Source organism: Crinia signifera, chromosome 6, assembly GCF_055691185.1.
Source record: "Crinia signifera chromosome 6, ASM5569118v1, whole genome shotgun sequence".
NCBI lineage: Eukaryota > Metazoa > Chordata > Amphibia > Anura > Myobatrachidae > Crinia > Crinia signifera.
Window position 1 is genome coordinate 249,383,713 of NC_139222.1, and position 17,531 is coordinate 249,401,243.

At 44.1% G+C, this 17,531-nt stretch overlaps 1 protein-coding gene across 5 annotated transcripts in view; it reads right to left on the minus strand.

The window, feature by feature from the left end:
- The window catches only part of CFAP46 (cilia and flagella associated protein 46), a 211,128-nt gene that overhangs the window by 133,348 nt on the left and 60,249 nt on the right, over nt 1-17,531 (minus strand). For all 5 annotated transcript variants that reach the window (XM_083149297.1, XM_083149298.1, XM_083149295.1 and 2 more), the window contains 5 exons: nt 12,616-12,828; nt 10,396-10,609; nt 9,082-9,231; nt 6,220-6,327; nt 2,782-2,945 (listed from right to left, as the gene is read on the minus strand). In XM_083149297.1, the coding sequence (XP_083005423.1) occupies nt 2,782-2,945; nt 6,220-6,327; nt 9,082-9,231; nt 10,396-10,609; nt 12,616-12,828 (849 nt within the window). The remainder of the gene's footprint in view (nt 1-2,781; nt 2,946-6,219; nt 6,328-9,081; nt 9,232-10,395; nt 10,610-12,615; nt 12,829-17,531) is intronic.

Below are 17,531 nucleotides of genomic sequence, written 5' to 3' on the forward strand. Positions count from 1 at the left end.
GGTCATCAGCGTATATAGTATATACATTCCTACATGAGATGTTCATGGGCCTATACTGAAAAGGGGTGGAGTATTGACCTGTGCTGTGTGGGTGTGGCCAGTGTCACATGGGTGTGTACAATTCCTACACTATCAGCCCCATTGTATGCCTAAATACATGAAGGCAAAGGAACTGCATCTTTTTGTGAGAATACTAGAAATGGGATTGATGAGGGGACTATTTTTATGTGGAGGCCTGGAGCTGGAGCTCCATCTGCCCCATTGTTAATCTGGCCCTGCCCTTGGTTAATAAACATACCCCTAAATCTCCTGTACCTGCTATAGGTCTTCAAGGTTTTTTTTTTTCTGAAGCCTGCACCGTGTTTTTTTAAAAAGCAGTGTTTTACCCGCTTAAAAGCCGTTTTTTCGGCAGTGGGAAAGGGGTAGCCCTTTACCCGTTAAAAAAAAAACCCGGCATGCCCCCCCCCCCCCCCCCCCCACTGCCGTAACCAGCACCAGGCTGAAGGAGCCGGGGCTGGTATTAAAAAAAATCAGGAAACCCGACAAATAGGGGTTCCCTGATTTTTTACAACCAGCCCCAGGCTCCAGGTCCGGGGCTGGTTCCCAAAATACGGGGGACAAAATGACTAGGGGTCCCCCGTATTTTAAGAACCAGCCCCAGGCCAAACCAGCCAGCAGGGTAATGCCACAGCCTGGTCAGGTAAGTCCTGGAGGGGGGGGACCCCTTCATTGGGGGGGGTCCCCACTCCCCCAGGGCCCCTGGCCAGGCTGACTGGTCGGTAGGGTTAATGCTTTGGCCGCGGGAACTTATATAATAAGTGTCCCCCGGCTGTGGCATTACCCTGCTGGCTGGTTTGGCCTGGGGCTGGTTCTTAAAATACGGGGGACCCCTAGTCATTTTGTCCCCCGTATTTTGGGAACCAGCCCCGGACCTGAAGCCTGGGGCTGGTTGTAAAAAATCAGGGAACCCCTATTTGCCGGGTTTCCTGATTTTTTATTACCAGCCCCGGCTCTTTCAGCCTGGTGCTGGTTACGGCAGTGGGGGGGACCCCACGCCATTTTTTTTTTTAAATCCCCCCCCCCCATCTTTACACTGCTTAAACGGGTTTTTAAACGGGTAAGTGTGAATGTGACAAAAACAGCTTTTAAACGGTAATTTACCGTTTAAAAGCTGCAGTGGGAAAGGGTCTTTATGGCTCTTACCCGTTTAAAGACCCGTTTAAAAAAAACGGGTCATTACCCGTGTAGGCAGTGGGAAAGCAGCATTAGATTGCTTCAAGTGTTTGCATCAGCTTTACATGTCGCAGAGATGAGTTTGAATTGAAACCCCCTGTTACTGCCTGTAATTCAGAACCTGTATTGCAGGAAATGTGTGTGTGTGTGTGTGTGTGTGTGTGTGTGTGTGTGTGGGGAGGGGGGGGGGGGTGTGTGGGGAGGGGGGGGGTGTTAAGAGATTATAATTATTGGCACACATTAATTAATAACATGGGCCCCTATGACATGCTAATAAAAGTATGTATTTTGACAGCTACTGTAAGGGAAAGGTAACGTAATGGTATCCCTGAGTTAGTGCACAGTTGTTTTGCAGAACCCAGATCAATGATGACGGAGATGAATATTGCAATCTTTCGCGAATATTCCAATTACTGAATTATTAAAAATAACTAAAATTCCAGAAAATAAATCTTAGCTGAGTATAAGTAATCATAAAACAATACAATACGTATCTGAACAGAAAGATTGACACTTGGCAGTCCATTTATTTAATTTAGGAAGGGAACCTGCAATAATACGTTTGAGCAGCAGATGTCAGTATTACCTTTCATTTGGCTTTTGCTCATGACTGAAAATACAATATGACACAAGTGCAAGCTTTTCAGTAGCCTTGCACTTTTAATTGAATGCCTTATTTGCCGGCAGCTTTTTATTAAAGTATGGGTAGTCCGTGCACTGTAAATAACCCTTCATTTATTGTTAAAACAATTTACTAGGAAGGAATCCATTGAGATAACTTTTGTTTTTAAAGCACAAGTAAAAATAGCACAATATAATGTATTAACATGTATAACATGCCTAAAAGGTGCATACACACTGGGTGATTTCTCAACTGAAATAGACCAGGTTCTGAGTGGCAAATTTGACAGAACTATAGACAGATCATGTCGACCTAATGCTTGTGTCATGTCGACCTTTCTGCATGTTGACCCAAAGATCATATCCCCTTTAGCTGGCTATAACAAACCAATAGGAACCTGTGATTTCTAGTACAAATTAAGATGGAATAATTATTTAATAGCCAACAATAGAAGTGAATAGGTAAAAATGCATCGAATCAATAGATTGGCTAGTTTAATTGAATTTATGACAATTAAACAAAAACTACCATTTGCAATGCCAACAGCTAATATTGGTATTACCGGTATACAGCCAGAATGTTACCTGTCACGATGCTGACATTCACAATTTCTACAGCAGAAGGTCAAAATGAATTGTGCCAACACGTTGAAAATGTTGACATCTTTATTGTCAACACCTGCATTACGTCAACAACATTGACAACAAATTCAACATTACAGCAGTGTCGCTGGGCTGAATGTAGACATGTCTAATGTTGACATTATAATCAAGTCAACATTTTGCAACGATGATAAAACATCCATGTTGGCATTCTCATGTTGGGAAGTAATTAGAGCAACACAATTTACTTGTTTTCCAAAATAGTTTGAGGTTAAATTTTTTGAAATGACTGATTATATTGTAGGGAAAAAAAATTATACTTACAGATCCTGTTTTCTCATCAGCTCAGCAAACTGTAACGCTCTCTGGGCACAGGTTAATGCTAGTTCTTGGTCATGAGCATTGTATGCAAAGTGCGCCAGTCTGGTTAGAACCTGCAATTCTACTAAGGAATCTGCCCACTTGCATTCCAACGCTACTTTCAGCACCTGGAAACATACAAAATATCATAAAATGCATCACAGTGCGCGCAAACATTTTTAATTGAAAAGCTAATTTTAGTGCTCTAATAGATTTAAAAAAAAAAAACTTTATTGATTTAAAATCCCCAAGTATTGTTTTAAATCATACACTAAGGGGGTGATTCTGGTTGATTTGCTAAACAGTATAAATTTGCTGCTTAGCGAGCCAACTAACACTGTCCGACAGGCAAACAAGTGCCTGCCCCCCGCCGCCATCCGAACATCCCCGATGGTTTGTGGATGGATGTTGTTTTGCATAAACATCAATTCGCAGGGGAGCTGTTCGCAAATATAAGTCAAGGTGCCCATACACGCTGCGATTATCGCATGCGTTTTGTACTTTTAAAGTACAACACGCATCGCATGTGCGATAATCGTACCGTGTACCTGCGGGGATGCGATGCGATGCGCGTTCCCACAGGTACAATATTGTAAAGCACAAAAAGTATCTGCAGGCAGTACTTTTTGTGCTTCATTGCATCGCATCCAATCAGTACAGGAGTACATGCGATATGCGATGTCCATTATTACCTATTAACTTTAAATTTTTTTTTTTTTAAAGTGGCTAAAATCGCATCTCATCACACCCGCAAAGTACAGTACATTGCATCGCATCGCATCCACTTCAAGTGCCAAAATCGTATGGCAGCTTGAAGTACAAAACGCACAGCACACAAAATCGGTGCGTATATGGGCACCTTAAGTCTTGACTGACCTATATTTGCGCCATCCAGTCCAAGAACTGGGCAGGTAGCTGCCCACCTGTGTTCGCATGGGGACGCCGTGTGTTTTCCTGGGTGCACCCATCGTTTCTGTGGGTATGCCCAGGAAATGCAGGGCATCCCCATATGAATGCCCCCTGGCCAAGTCCATACCGTCCCACCCCTGTGGGAACGCCTCCACCCAGCAGCCCTGCATATACGCAAATGCGTGCATAGAGCGCAAACATCGGTCCCTGATGCGATAACGCCGGGAACTGATCATATTAAAATCAGGCCCTAAATACTCAATTTGTCATTTTTAACTTAAAAGATGAAATAATAATAAATAAATAAAACATCTATCAAAGGAAAATAACAATAACATTAAAAATCACTTTGTATAACTTGGTGGGGGAACAAAAAAATCCCTTTCCATCAACAGCAGAGTGTAAGGCAGAATATCAGTCAGTTGTAAAATAAAAGGGGATGTAAAACTTGCTCAAATATGTTCCAGCTGCTTCAAATTAAATGTATAATCACTCTTTGGGTTACATACATTTTTTGAGCCAAATGATTCTGTGTTGATGATATGTAGCAAACCAACAAGTAACCTAGATGTAAAACGAGGTGGGAAGTGCCAAATGTGGTATAACCAGCGCAGATAAAAAGCAGATTACATGGCAGAGGTACAGTAGGTCAACCTGGTCGCAAGCTTACAAATCAGTTCAGCCATGTCAAACTTACATCCTCACTGGGTGTTATACTGCTTTCAGACTGCAAATGCAGGGTCGCACCGGGACTTTGAAACGGTTCAGTCCCGATGTGACCTGGCGTGTACAGTCTGTTCAGATCGCTTAAGTGAACCAGCAATATTGCTGGTTCGCTGACATCATGTAAGGGTGTGTCGTAGCGTCGGAGCATCATCGGGGGTGAGGGAGGAGGCAGCGCTTAGAGCTGGCGCTGCTCCAAGCCCTGCCTCCTCCATAGTGTGAGCGGGAAATGGGCCGAGCCGGCAAGAAACCGGCATGAACCCGGTAATTTTGTGCGATGTGAAAGGGGTATTAGTGTATATTAGTAGCATAGTTGCCTCCCTCTCTCCCTCATTAGTCTAACAATCTCCCTCATTTCACCTAGCCCACATTACACTGTTACATATTTGGGAAAAAAGGAATGAGAGACAGATACATTTACACTGAATCACCAGCACCATTTCCCAGCACTTTACCAAGTACAATGTCTCTTACTAACTGCTTTGTGGCTCATCTACATTTGCATATAAGTCATTATACACGATTCCTCTCAGATGTAGCAGTACACAGCCACACTTCTAGGTGCCACGTTCACAATCTCTTTTCACAATCTCTCCATATATGCAACTCGCCACGCCCTTTGGGTGGAGCATGACTCGCCCCCTCAATGGGGCGCTGAGCAAAATTCGGTACTTATGTATTATCTGGGCTGCCGATTTTTTGATTGTATGCCTTAACTTAAGGCATACAATCAGATGCGATGCGATGCGATATCGCATCGCATACGACCATATCGCATGCGATGCGATGACCCGATTTTTCCATAGGATTCAATGTTAAAATGGACTGAGTCCATTTTAACATGGAATTCAATGGGAAAAAGGGGTCCTTTTCATACCCCTACTATCCAAGTGGGCATGGAGTTGGATATAAACCTGTGGCGAGCGTAGCGAGCCACCGAGCCCTTTTCCCATTGAATTCCATGTTAAAATGGACTCAGTCCATTTTAACATTGAATCCTATGGAAAAATCGGGTCCATCGCATCGCATGCGATATGGTCGGATGCGATGCGATGCGATGGACCCGATTTCAAAATCGGCAGCCCAGTTAGTACATAAGTACCCAAAACTACTACCAACTATAATCACCCTGAAACTAGTTTTCAAAAGTAGGCAACTATGATTAGTAGTTACCTAGTCCCTGTGAAGGTAAGCACAGCCGGATGGGACTGGAGACTAATCCCAGATGCCAGATTCGAGGCTGCTGGGTGGTGAGAAGCGCTCCTATATGTGCATTCGGGGGCATAGTGGGGATTAGAGATATCAGCCTACAGTGAGGTAAGGCTGCCAGATCTCCAAATATTTAGGGAGTCTCCCAGATATTTTGGGAGTGTAGCAACAATGTGTCACAGAACTCTTGTTCTTTGAAGTTGAAACCTCAAAACAGTTCATAGACTTGCGAGTAGATTTCTTAAATATCACATAGACGTTAATTAGTTGCAACTAATCTTCCTCCAAAATTTGATGGATCAGCTCTAAAAAAAAATGTTTGTAAAGATGATTTATTGAAAAGCTTTCTGGTTATAACACCTGACCCCACCCACAAACCCCAAACAATAATAAATACATAAAACAAACCGGGGAGGGGCTTCCTTGGCAGCGGTCTGCTCTAGGTTTACCAATGAGCTTTTAGGAACACGTGGGAGTGGTATACTCGAACATGCACATTCGGATCAGAATTTGTAATACATGGCTGTAATTCTCCCACAAGTCACGTTACCAAATACATACTTGGGCCAGGCTTGGAACAGTAAAGTCCATGAATCCTAAACCATTACACGAGTACATTTCTAATGCAACAAGGACCTTGTTGATCGGGTTTTGTCCTTCATTATTTTCCTGGAAATATAATAAAAAAATCCATTAAAAATAACATGGCATGTCCTGTGCTTCTACTCATACACGATTATTTGCAATGAAAGAAGATGCAGATTTATTAACAAGCATGAAGTCTAGCAGAAAAAGCGGTCAGCAATGTGCTGGTTATCATACACACCAACATGACTGTCCTGCGCCTGGTGAGAAGTCACCATGTACTGTATGTGGTTAATACACAGTGCTCCTAAATGGTAGATTACAGATTACACATCGGGCCCAATTCAGTATAGCCGGCAGACTGCTGAAAATCTCTATTAGCCGAATATCGCAAATATGTGCATGCGTGAACACGGCAGCTCGCATGTGCGTTACCTTAAACTGCGGTCGCATTCAGAATAATACAATCGCAATCTAAGGGCCGATGGTTCCCTGGTGGGAACAGAGTGTTTCGGGAGCGTCAACAGGGCATTGTCGGGGCGCAGTCCGGGCAATGCAGACGTGTCAGAACTGTTTGCTGGGCGGGCTGCGGTGGCTATGTGAAATCACTTGCAGCCGCTGTAATCCAAATATAGGGGCCCAGCTAGACTGTATAGCGAATAGTATATTAAAGATGCAGCCTTGCCCTGTGCTGGGCGGACTCCTGCATGCTAGAGCCGGGAGTTGTCGTTTTCAGATTACTCGCAAAACTACAGCTCACACTGAATCAGGCCCATTATCTCTAGGAAAAGCCAGTCAAAGGACCTAAGTTTGGAGTTTGATTTTTATGATCCAATTTATTGTAATTCAAGTATCCAATACATATACTGTAATGCACATTTAGGCCCTTATTCAGCTCTGATTGCAGGACAAATTTGTTCTCAAAATGGGCAAAACCATGTGCACTGCAGGTGGGGCAAATGTAACATGTGCAGAGAGAGTTAAATTTGGGTGCGGTGTGTTGAAACTGAAATCTAAATTGCAGTGTAAAAATAATGCAGCCAGTATTTACCCTGCACAGAAACAAAATAACTTACACAAATCTAACTCTCTCTGTATATCCAGCAGTGCACATGGTTTTGCCCCTTTTGAGAACAAATTTGTACTGCAATCAGATCTGAATAAGGACCTTAGTATAAATCTATGGGGTTATAAATTTAACTCATCATTATTATTATTATTATTATTATTATCATATACCTACGGAATGTCAATTCACACAGACGAAGGTAAACACATACAGAGGTGTCCCTAAACATCTGTCCTCCATGCGATACAAATCAGATTACACATAACGTGTAAGCTCTGTGTGACAATAGGATGCACAATCAGCTTCTGCTGATTAATATGATATGCAGCGTGCCTATATTCTGTGTGTGACTGCCACTGGCATATAGAAGGGCTGTTTTTAACGAGAAAGATGGTTAGATGTACGGAAACTTCTGTATGTCTTTATTGATAGCAACAATTGGTCATAGTGACAGGTTAACAACACCTGCCATAAAACACACACCTGTTTTTCCACATTAACTGGTCTATTTACTAAGCCCTGTAGAGTGAGATAGAGTACCAGCCAACAAGCTCCAGGAGAAGTTTGGAGCTGATTGGCTAGTAGTTTATCTCTCTACACTTTATCACTCTCCAAGCCTTAATACATCTGCCCCATAGACAGGGCCTGATTAATATAGAAGTGGGTCTCAGCATTTATTCAATCCCGGGATTGGCCTCCCTAATTTGAACCCCCCCCCCCCTCCAAGCAGCCACACGGCACATTTACTTACGTATGCTGTGGTGGGCGTAGCGGCAAGTGAGTGCACATGCACAGTCTAATCCCAAAATCTCAGGATTGAAAACACTAATCCCAGGATTAAAATCCCGAACATTTTGGGGCAAAATCCCAGGATCCTGCCGATCCCGGGATTAGCCACTCTAGTCTCAGCACCCTTCATATTGCTACTTACCACCCTAGCAGTGCTTGCATGGGCACCAGTGGCATCAATCACAGCCTTGGAGGCGGAGCCAGCTGTGGCTCTCACAGGATCTCCTATTCCCAGAGATCCTGCCTTGGTGATGCCGGCAATCCCAACAGGCACCGCTGCTCCCACACTTCCTGGGGAGATTCATGCTCAGCCCCAGCGAGTGCTCCGAAATTGCTCGCTGCCACGATGATTCACACCTGCGACTTCATTGCGGATAATAGGATCGACCCCTTAGTGTCTGACTGGGGCCCACCGGGGAAATAGCAGAGGTCCATGTATAGTGGTGTGGACAGCCACCACGGAGGCTTGGCTAACTATTAGAGAGTGTACGGTCTGAGCACCATAGTCCAGTGCTGTATACCCCTATAGTACCCCTGTGGGCAACTCCAACTCTGCTCAGAACTATACATCTGGCCGGCTGATCACTGTTACCTGCCTCTGTGTGTGGTCATTTGTTAAGTCTATTATTTAAGCACTGACATCATCAGCCCTGTGTGGCTTTAGTCTTTAGGCCTTGTGATGGTGGAAATTTACTAAAGCTTCAAAAATGAAATGATGTCCATAGAAACCAATGAGATTCTATCATTTCTCTACTGCGTTCTTAAAAATGACATACAGAATCTGATTGGTTGCTATGGGCAACATCACCTCCTTTTCATTTTAAGATGCTTTAGTAAGTCTGCCCCTATGAGTTAAGCAATAAAGGCCCCATTGTAGCCAATAAGGATAATTTACCCAGCATCCTCTGCACCCTCCATCAAAAACAGTACAGCCAGGAAGATACCGGCAAAAAAACTATGCGTTCTACTTAATACAATACCTCATCGTCAGTTCCCAACTTCTGTCCAATTTGTTGCTGGAGCAACTGTTTCGCTTTCACCCAAGTGGATAGCAGCTGCTGTCTGATGGAGATCGGTACTACATCTTCTTGAGTACTCCCATTTGTCAGATCCAAAGCATAGTCACAGACCTAAAAATACATTAGTAAATATGTTCCGATTAAAGGCAAGTGGAACCATGAGTCCAAAGGGGCCTAACTTGTATCCACAGCTGGATACACTGCGGTTACAGACAGATGTAAAGGTCCATACACACTGGGCGATTTTGCCCAGCGTGTACGGACAGTGATGATGGGGAAAATCGCTGGTCTGAAAATCACTCAGTGCATATACACTGAGCGATTTTTGCCCGTTTGAGTGATTTTCCCGGGTGTGGACAACTTTCCATAGCAGGACGCTATAGAAAGCCGTACACACCGTCGCTCAACTGCTGGTAATACCAGCAGATGAGTGGCGGAGCCAGCTCATCACTCATCGCTGCCCAGTACCCACTGGCAGGGCAGCCGAGAGGTATACCGGGCCCGGTAAAATTTGGGGGCGTGGCCTAATCATAGGAGGCATGGCCACATTACGTGATTAGGCCACACCTCCCAAATGTTTCGAGGGGGGTAGTAACTGTGTCCACCCCCCTCAGCAGCAGCACACACCTACAGCATGTGCTGTGCTGACACCAAGCTCAGCATGAGCTCTCACGCTGTCAGTGAGACGCTCATGCTGAGCCAGCTGTCAGCACAGCACATGCTGTAGAGGTGTGTGCTGCTGCTGCCCTGGATGGACGGAGGGGGAAGGGGGTCGGACCAGGGCCCACGCCGGGCCCCTCCAGCAAGCCTGGGCCCGGGTAATTAGTACCCACCCCCTCTCGGTGGCCCTGAAAGCAGCTCAAAAGACAAAACTGAGCTGCTTTCCGCTCAAAGTCACCCAGTGTGTATGGGCCTTAAATGTAAGTACCGTATTCACTGGGAATGACAAATGACAATATTTTAACCAGAAAAAAAAAACTGCAATTGTAAAAATTGAATATTCCATTTCAATGTCCTCCGGAATTCAGGGAACTAATTAAATTGCATGAGTCCTAAGCCTCAGATATGGGAAGTACATAGTAACCTGAAGGCTAAAGTGTAATGTCAGTATCATTCTATATGGCTTTTAAAGTCTAGTATTGTAAAACGGGCATATGCTTAAAGCTTTACAATAAAGAAAATGTAAGGAATTGGGCAATTAGATACAAAGTAACCATTTTATCCAACTTCCTAAATATTATTAATGTGCAAAACCTCTGTACATTTCAAGTGTACCTCCAGGGCGAGTCTCACATCAGGAAGGCCATTTGGATCAATTGACAAAACATGTGCTACATTAGATTTCTCAGGTCCTTTCCCCGCAGCCTTCTTGCTTTTGTCTGTAGGCGGTCTTGTCTCCAATCTTTTGTTATTGTCTGACTCCGGTATCCAGCTAAGAATAAGGCCTTTGGCTAAAGCATCTGACAGCATCACCAGCAGTGTAGGATTCCTGAGTTTCAAGCGGTATAAGGGAGGCGAGATACGTTAGTACTGTGTAGAAATGACCTAAAGTTTGTCAGGTAAGGGCCTAATTCAGATGCGGTTGTAAAGCGGCTATTGTATGCAAATCGGTCTTTGCTTTCTTCTTGTGCATGCGATGGCAGTCACAACGAGGGATTAGTCACAAATTGAGTGATGGGAAGACAGGGTTTGGACAGGATTTGGGGGGTGGTCAAGGCCAGATTAAGCCTTCGGGGGACCCGGGCCACTTTTAGTATAAACTTGGTCAATGGTTAACTGCAGGGGGAGGGATTAATATAAACATATACATATATATATATATATATATATATATATATATATATATATATATATATATATATTACCACATGAAAAGCCTGTGTTTGTCCCTTTGTACCTTACTCTGTAGGAGCCCTGACATGCTCAGCACTGCCTCTGATTTAAAAACCCTCCCATGACGAGGCCACTGCTGTCCTCCATGGGCCTAAGAAGCATATGATGAGCTCCACCAAGCGGAGCTCAGCACAAGCTGCTCAGCCTCTGACCTCTTGTGCAAAATCTCATGGTACTTAGGCAACTCCCAGTAATGCACTGCACACTTGTGCAGTCAGTGTGCCTTGGCTCCCGATGCTCAGCACCATTAATCATTGTCACATTGGCAGATAGGTGAAGCTGCAGCACTACCCCACAAAATCTTTAGCTAAAAATACATGACAACCACATACATGCCTACCATTGAGCCCCACCTTTGATCCGGCCCTGGGGGTGGTAATGGAGACAGCATAATTTAGGATTTTGCATACTCACTTGCTACTGGAGAGCCCTTTGCATTACAAGAGAGCAGTTCAGTTGACAGACACTCAGAATGGCCTGATTCGAGACATGGGTACCGACGTATCAGCAATTGTATGCGGTTGAATGGAAATGAGGAGTCAGCTGTGGGTGTCCCTATGCTCAGGCTAGTTCAGCCAATAATAACAACTACATATGGCAAAAGATTGCAGCAGCAACAACAACCACATCTGAATTAAGCCAAATAATCTCACATACTCATCTCTCTTAATAAATATTAATACATTTTTATTCTAAAAACAATAATCTCTGTATACATTTATTAATAAATTACTATAATTAGGTTTGTTTTTACAGTGTAGTAATTACATTTATATAGGAATCTACAGGAGAAGGGGGTCACCTGCATAAGACTGTATATATACAGTATGGTATGGAATGACACCCCCCCATTTGTGCTGTGTACACTGCTCCCACAGTAGGTTTCTAATATCCCTATAAATTACAGGATATACAACTCCTCTATTTATTAATAGGATTACTTTGATGGGATCATCAGCTATTCTGAAATAGGAGTCTAGTTACAGTAAAGCTACAGTTCTTATTTTTGGGCCTATACAGTAAATACAGATCACATAGTAAAATCCATTCAGCTAGGTGCGAAACACATCCCAGAACTTGATTCCGCTTCACATCTATATCAGAGTTTTGTTCTCCCCAAAGATGCACAGATGTGCCCACACTGATTGTTGCTGCGATAGTGCCCGTATGGCGCAGCAAGTCGCACCTGTGGCGAAGAATCGCAATCCTGCGCCATGCGCTAGCTCAATGCTTTTCAAGGAGGCGCATGTGCGAATTAGGCTCACAGGCATGGTGACAGGTGCGCACCTTTCTCCACAGATGCCGCATGTGGAGATTGCCGTGGCAACGATGAGTGCGCTATATCTGTATGCATAAGAATATGCAATTAAATTTCATTGCAAGTTATGCGCTTCCCCCACAGGGATCACCAACTAAACTAACCACTAACTATGGTGAATAAATCAATCCTTCTCAAAGCAGGTTTTCTGTGATGTGACAATTACAAACCATTTTTTTTGAAAAAGCAAAAGATATTTAATGAAATAATCTATTTTTAAGCAATATTTTATTTTTGGAAACCGTCATGGATCAGTATACAGTATGTGAATGTTAAGAACTAACCCACTGTTCCCGGTTTTCTTAAGAGCTGCAAGGATTTTCTTTAAGGTGTCCACAAGCATCGGGATCCTTCTAGATGCTATATTATGTTTGTTGTGGTTGAGGATGTAAACAGCGGCATTGTGAGTTATCCAGGCCTCCTGTAACTCCACCCCCAGTTCCGCCGCTTGCAGGAAATTTTCTGTGGCGTAAGCTGAAAGCTGAGAGATCCAGTCCCTAGTCAGGAAATACAGTGGTAAATGTCAGCTCGGTGGGTAGACTGCTAATACAGACGCACAATATTATTACTATTGTTACATAAAAGGCTTTGCGGGGATAAATGACAGATTTTAAAAAAAGGTACTTGTTTCCTAGCACGGCCACATATCTTATGGATCGTGTACCTTTAGTTAAGGTACACGATCCATAAGATGGACCCGATTTCCTTTGAAATCAGGTCCATTTGGCCGGCTAGGATAAAATATCGGGGGCATCGCGTCGGTCGGGACCGTTAACAATGGTCCCGACGCGACCGACGCGATGCCCGCGATTTCCCCATAGGCTTCAATGTTAAAAAATATTTTAACATTGAAATCGTGTCGGGAAAGGTAAAATATCGGGGGCATCGCGTCGGTCGGGACCATTAACATAGGTCCCGACGCGATGCCCCCGATTTTTACATAGGCTTCAATGTTAAAAGATTTTTTAACATTGAAATCCTGAAAAAATGTGAAAAATGTGAAATGGGCCAATATGACCCATTTCACATTTTAGATGTCCCCGTCGTCACCCCACGATAGACGCCAACCCGAAGCGTGGCGAGCGCAGCGAGCCCGCGAGGGGCGGCGGTGCGCGTCCTCCGACCTTTTCATTCCCCTACTATCCACGTCGGCGTGGAGTTGAGAATAGAATAGTGTGGCGAGCGCAGCGAGCCACCGAGCCCGAAGCGTGGCGAGCGCAGCAAGCCCCGCGAGGGGACGCGGATACCTTCACAGTTATACGCGTCCCCTCGCGGGCTTCACAGGTGTCCGTGGCGACGCGGACACCTGTGAAGTCCGCGAAGGGACGCGTTTACCTGTGAAGGTATCCGCGTGCGCTCGCCACGCTTCGGGCTCGGTGGCTCGCTGCGCTCGCCACACTATTCTATTCTCAACTCCACGCCGACGTGGGTAGTAGGGGAATGAAAAGGTCGGAGGACGCGCACCGCCGCCCCTCGCGGGCTCGCTGCGCTCGCCACGCTTCGGGTTGGCGTCTATCGTGGGGTGGGGTGTACGCCGTGACATTTGGGGGGGTTGGGAATATTTTACATTGAATCCAATGTAAAATCGGGTCCCAGGGACCCGATTTACATTTAATTAAAAAAAAAAAATCGGGTCCAAAATCGGTCGGTCGCGACGATCGCATCGCATGCGACCAAATCGCATGCGATGCGATCGACCCGATTTTTCCGACACGACCACCCCGATGTAAATCGGTGTGGCCGTGCTAGGAAACAAGTACTTAAAAAAAATATATAAATAATGTTCAACAGTCATTCACTACAGTAATCTTATTTAAAACACCATTGATCCAACAACAATCAGCCCCTTCATACTTCCCTTTGTTTATAAGTCTCTTGATCACAAGTGACTTAACATCAAGCGTTAGATTTATGTTAAAGCAAAAGTAAAGACCAGGTATATTATTGCCGGTGGTATTTTAAGAAGTATCCTGCAGGAAGTTCTGTTTATAAATGCATCAAGGTCAGAAGCATGCATATTACATAACAGAGAGCATTGAAAATCCAGGAAATGTATCAGTTGGTAGTGATCCCTAAGAGTTTCCCGTAGTCACCAGAGTGCAGTTCAAAATGGTGAACAGTTATCCTTTGTTCAGCTGGTTTGCCCATAACCATCAAAATACCTGTAGCAAGCAACGTATTATGCCTTGGGAGGACAGTAAACAAGATTTGCTACACTTTTAAAGGAGGTCGATTTGCAACTCCTTCGAATGAAACCAGTACAGCTGTAAGGCAGGGCTGGCCAAACCAGTCCTCGAGATCTACCCACAGTTCACACTGTCCAGAAAACCTAGTTGGTGCACAGGTATAGTCATTACTTATTGTCACATCCCAACATTCATCCCAACCAACATATTTTCCAAATCCTCAAGTGGCCTGGCAAACATGAACTGTTGGCAGATCTTGGGGCGGACCGGTTTGGCCGCCCTTACTGTATGGTGTTGAAAGTCTAATCCATTTGTTCTAGGACTATTATGCAGAAGTGCTCCTATACAGGTTTCTTTCCAAGAGAGAACTAAACGGACTCTTAAGGGAGATAATCTTCTCACGTATAAGAAACACCCATTGCTGCAGTGTAGAAAATAAACTCCAGGACAATAGTTCTCTGACATATTAAGAGATTATTTTTAGCGAAACTGATAAACCAACTGAATTCTAAAAATGCGATTGTTGCCTTCACTTGGGCCTGCAATTAAGCTCAGGAGACCATCTTCAGAACAAGGTTGTCCATAAAAGTGATAACGGTCACTGTAGTTCGCTTGGCACACTGCCATGACCTTGGTAAAGGCGGCCATGGTTGGAAAAGCTTAGATTGAACAGAAAAATAGAGGAGGCACTGGGGCTTCTCCCAGATGCAGACAGGAATTTCTTGGATCCGGTATGTCATGTCCCCCCCCAGGTGAGTATGTGAGGGCACAGAACATACCACAAAAAATGGCTTACAGGAAGAGGGGAGTGAAAAGCGACAGGGTAATGGCCACAATCAAACACGTAACTGTTTCTCTGGGGGTAACTATGACAATTTGTTTAAGGTAAGCTTTTTAGTTGACATTGGAAACCCCGCTATTGGAGGCATTAATAAGCAGGAAAGCACCAACCCCACAGGAGCAGAAAATGGGGGAACACCCACAGAAGGCAGTGAGTGCCCTGTGTCATAGGGGCAGATTTACTCCAGCCAATCAGCTCCTGTCATTTTATAATATATAAAAGTTGTCAGCTGTGCTTTTTGTTCAATTACCAAACACGTGTGTAGCCAAGCCTCACTTGTGATTCCCATGCTATTACATTCTACTTGATTTCATTGTTCTTTATTGAGAATGACAGCATCCCTGAAGTACATGTATGGTCACTGAACCAAAACCTGCTGGGGACCTGATACACAGAATCGCCGGCAGGTCTAGGCACCATTATTACAGACAGGAATCAATGTTGTCATATCACATGCATCAGAATCAAACCATAAACTCTATGCCAACCTCATTGTTGTTAAAGCTTCCAGCATCTGAAGTAATCAAAGATTAATAATTGGAGTCTCAGCAAGATAAGGAAACATCTTGGAAGTAAAATTAATTAACCATGTTACAAAATGAGAGTGTTAAGCTGTACCAGTTCATTATGTTTATTCCCAAGAACGGTTCCAACTGCACTAGAACAATGAGATGTACAATCTCAAGTAGCAAATGTAATATAATTGGAACTTTAAAGTCAGTAATAAAAGTGTACATTTATAAACACTTACTAGTAACTAGAATATATGGGGTGTATTCAATGCAGCCGGAGAGGGGGTTAAAATGGGGTTAAAATGACACCGCTCGCAGAAAGCATTGAATACACCTCTATGCAGATACTATGCATTTTAAGTGTAAAAAAATACAGTTTGAGTATATATGTAACGGGCACTACTGGGGACATGATATGTAACTGGCACTACTGTGGACATCTGTAACAGCACTTCTGGAGACATGATATGTAACTGGCACTACTGGGGACATCTGTAACAGCACTACTGGAGACATGATATGTAACTGGCACTACTGGGGACATCTGTAACAGCACTACTGGAGACATGATATGTAACTGGCACTACTGGGGACATCTGTAACAGCACTTCTGGGGACATGATATGTAACTGGCACTACTAGAGACATAATATGTAACTGGCACTACTGGGGACATCTGTAACAGCACTACTGGAGACATGATATGTAACTGGCACTAATGGGGACATCTGTAACAGCACTACTGGAGACATGATATGTAACTGGCAGTACTGGGGACATCTGTAACAGCACTTCTGGGGACATGATATGTAACTGGCACTACTGGGGACATCTGTAACAGCACTACTGAGGACATGATATGTAACTGGCACTACTGGGGACATGATATGTAACTGGCACTACTGGGGACATCTGTAACAGCACTACTGGGGACATGATATGTAACTGGCACTACTGAGGACATGATATGTAACTGGCACTACTGGGGACATGATATGTAACTGGCACTATATATATGTGCAAGAAAATGATTGCTTGGCATTCAAATTCAGTACCTGAGATAGTACACAGACTTTGTTTCATGTTTTGAAACCTTGTTTTTTGAACAAATAAAATATATTTGTGTGTATTTCATGTGGTTGATGTGTTTATACAACATAAATGCAAGATACTTCAAAATACATCATTAAAATATAAAAAATTCCGAAATACGGAATAATCCGTTATCCAAAATTCTGCTGGTCCCGAGCATTTTGGATAAGCGATACTCAACCTGTATATTGCATGCACTAAATAAACATTTTATGATTTTAAAGTACAAGGTTCACAGTAAAAACACTTTTCTGGGTTCTAACCAAACACTATGGGGGTTATTCTGGTTGATTCGCAAGGCTGCGGATTCCCAGCCTTGCGAGTTCACCAAACCCCGCCCAGCGAACGACCACCCCCCCCACACCTCAAAGTGCGGCTTCGCCCGAACAGCTGCGAATGGATGTTTTGCATAAACATCCATTCGCATGGCTCGGGTAACCGCCCACATGATGTTTAGCGTGCACGCCTATATAAGTGACTTTTCAGTTACTTACATTTGCGTGCACGCTGGCGTGGATATGGGCGGGCATATGGTAATGGGGCAGCCCGGCGCCCCCCGCCCATCTCCG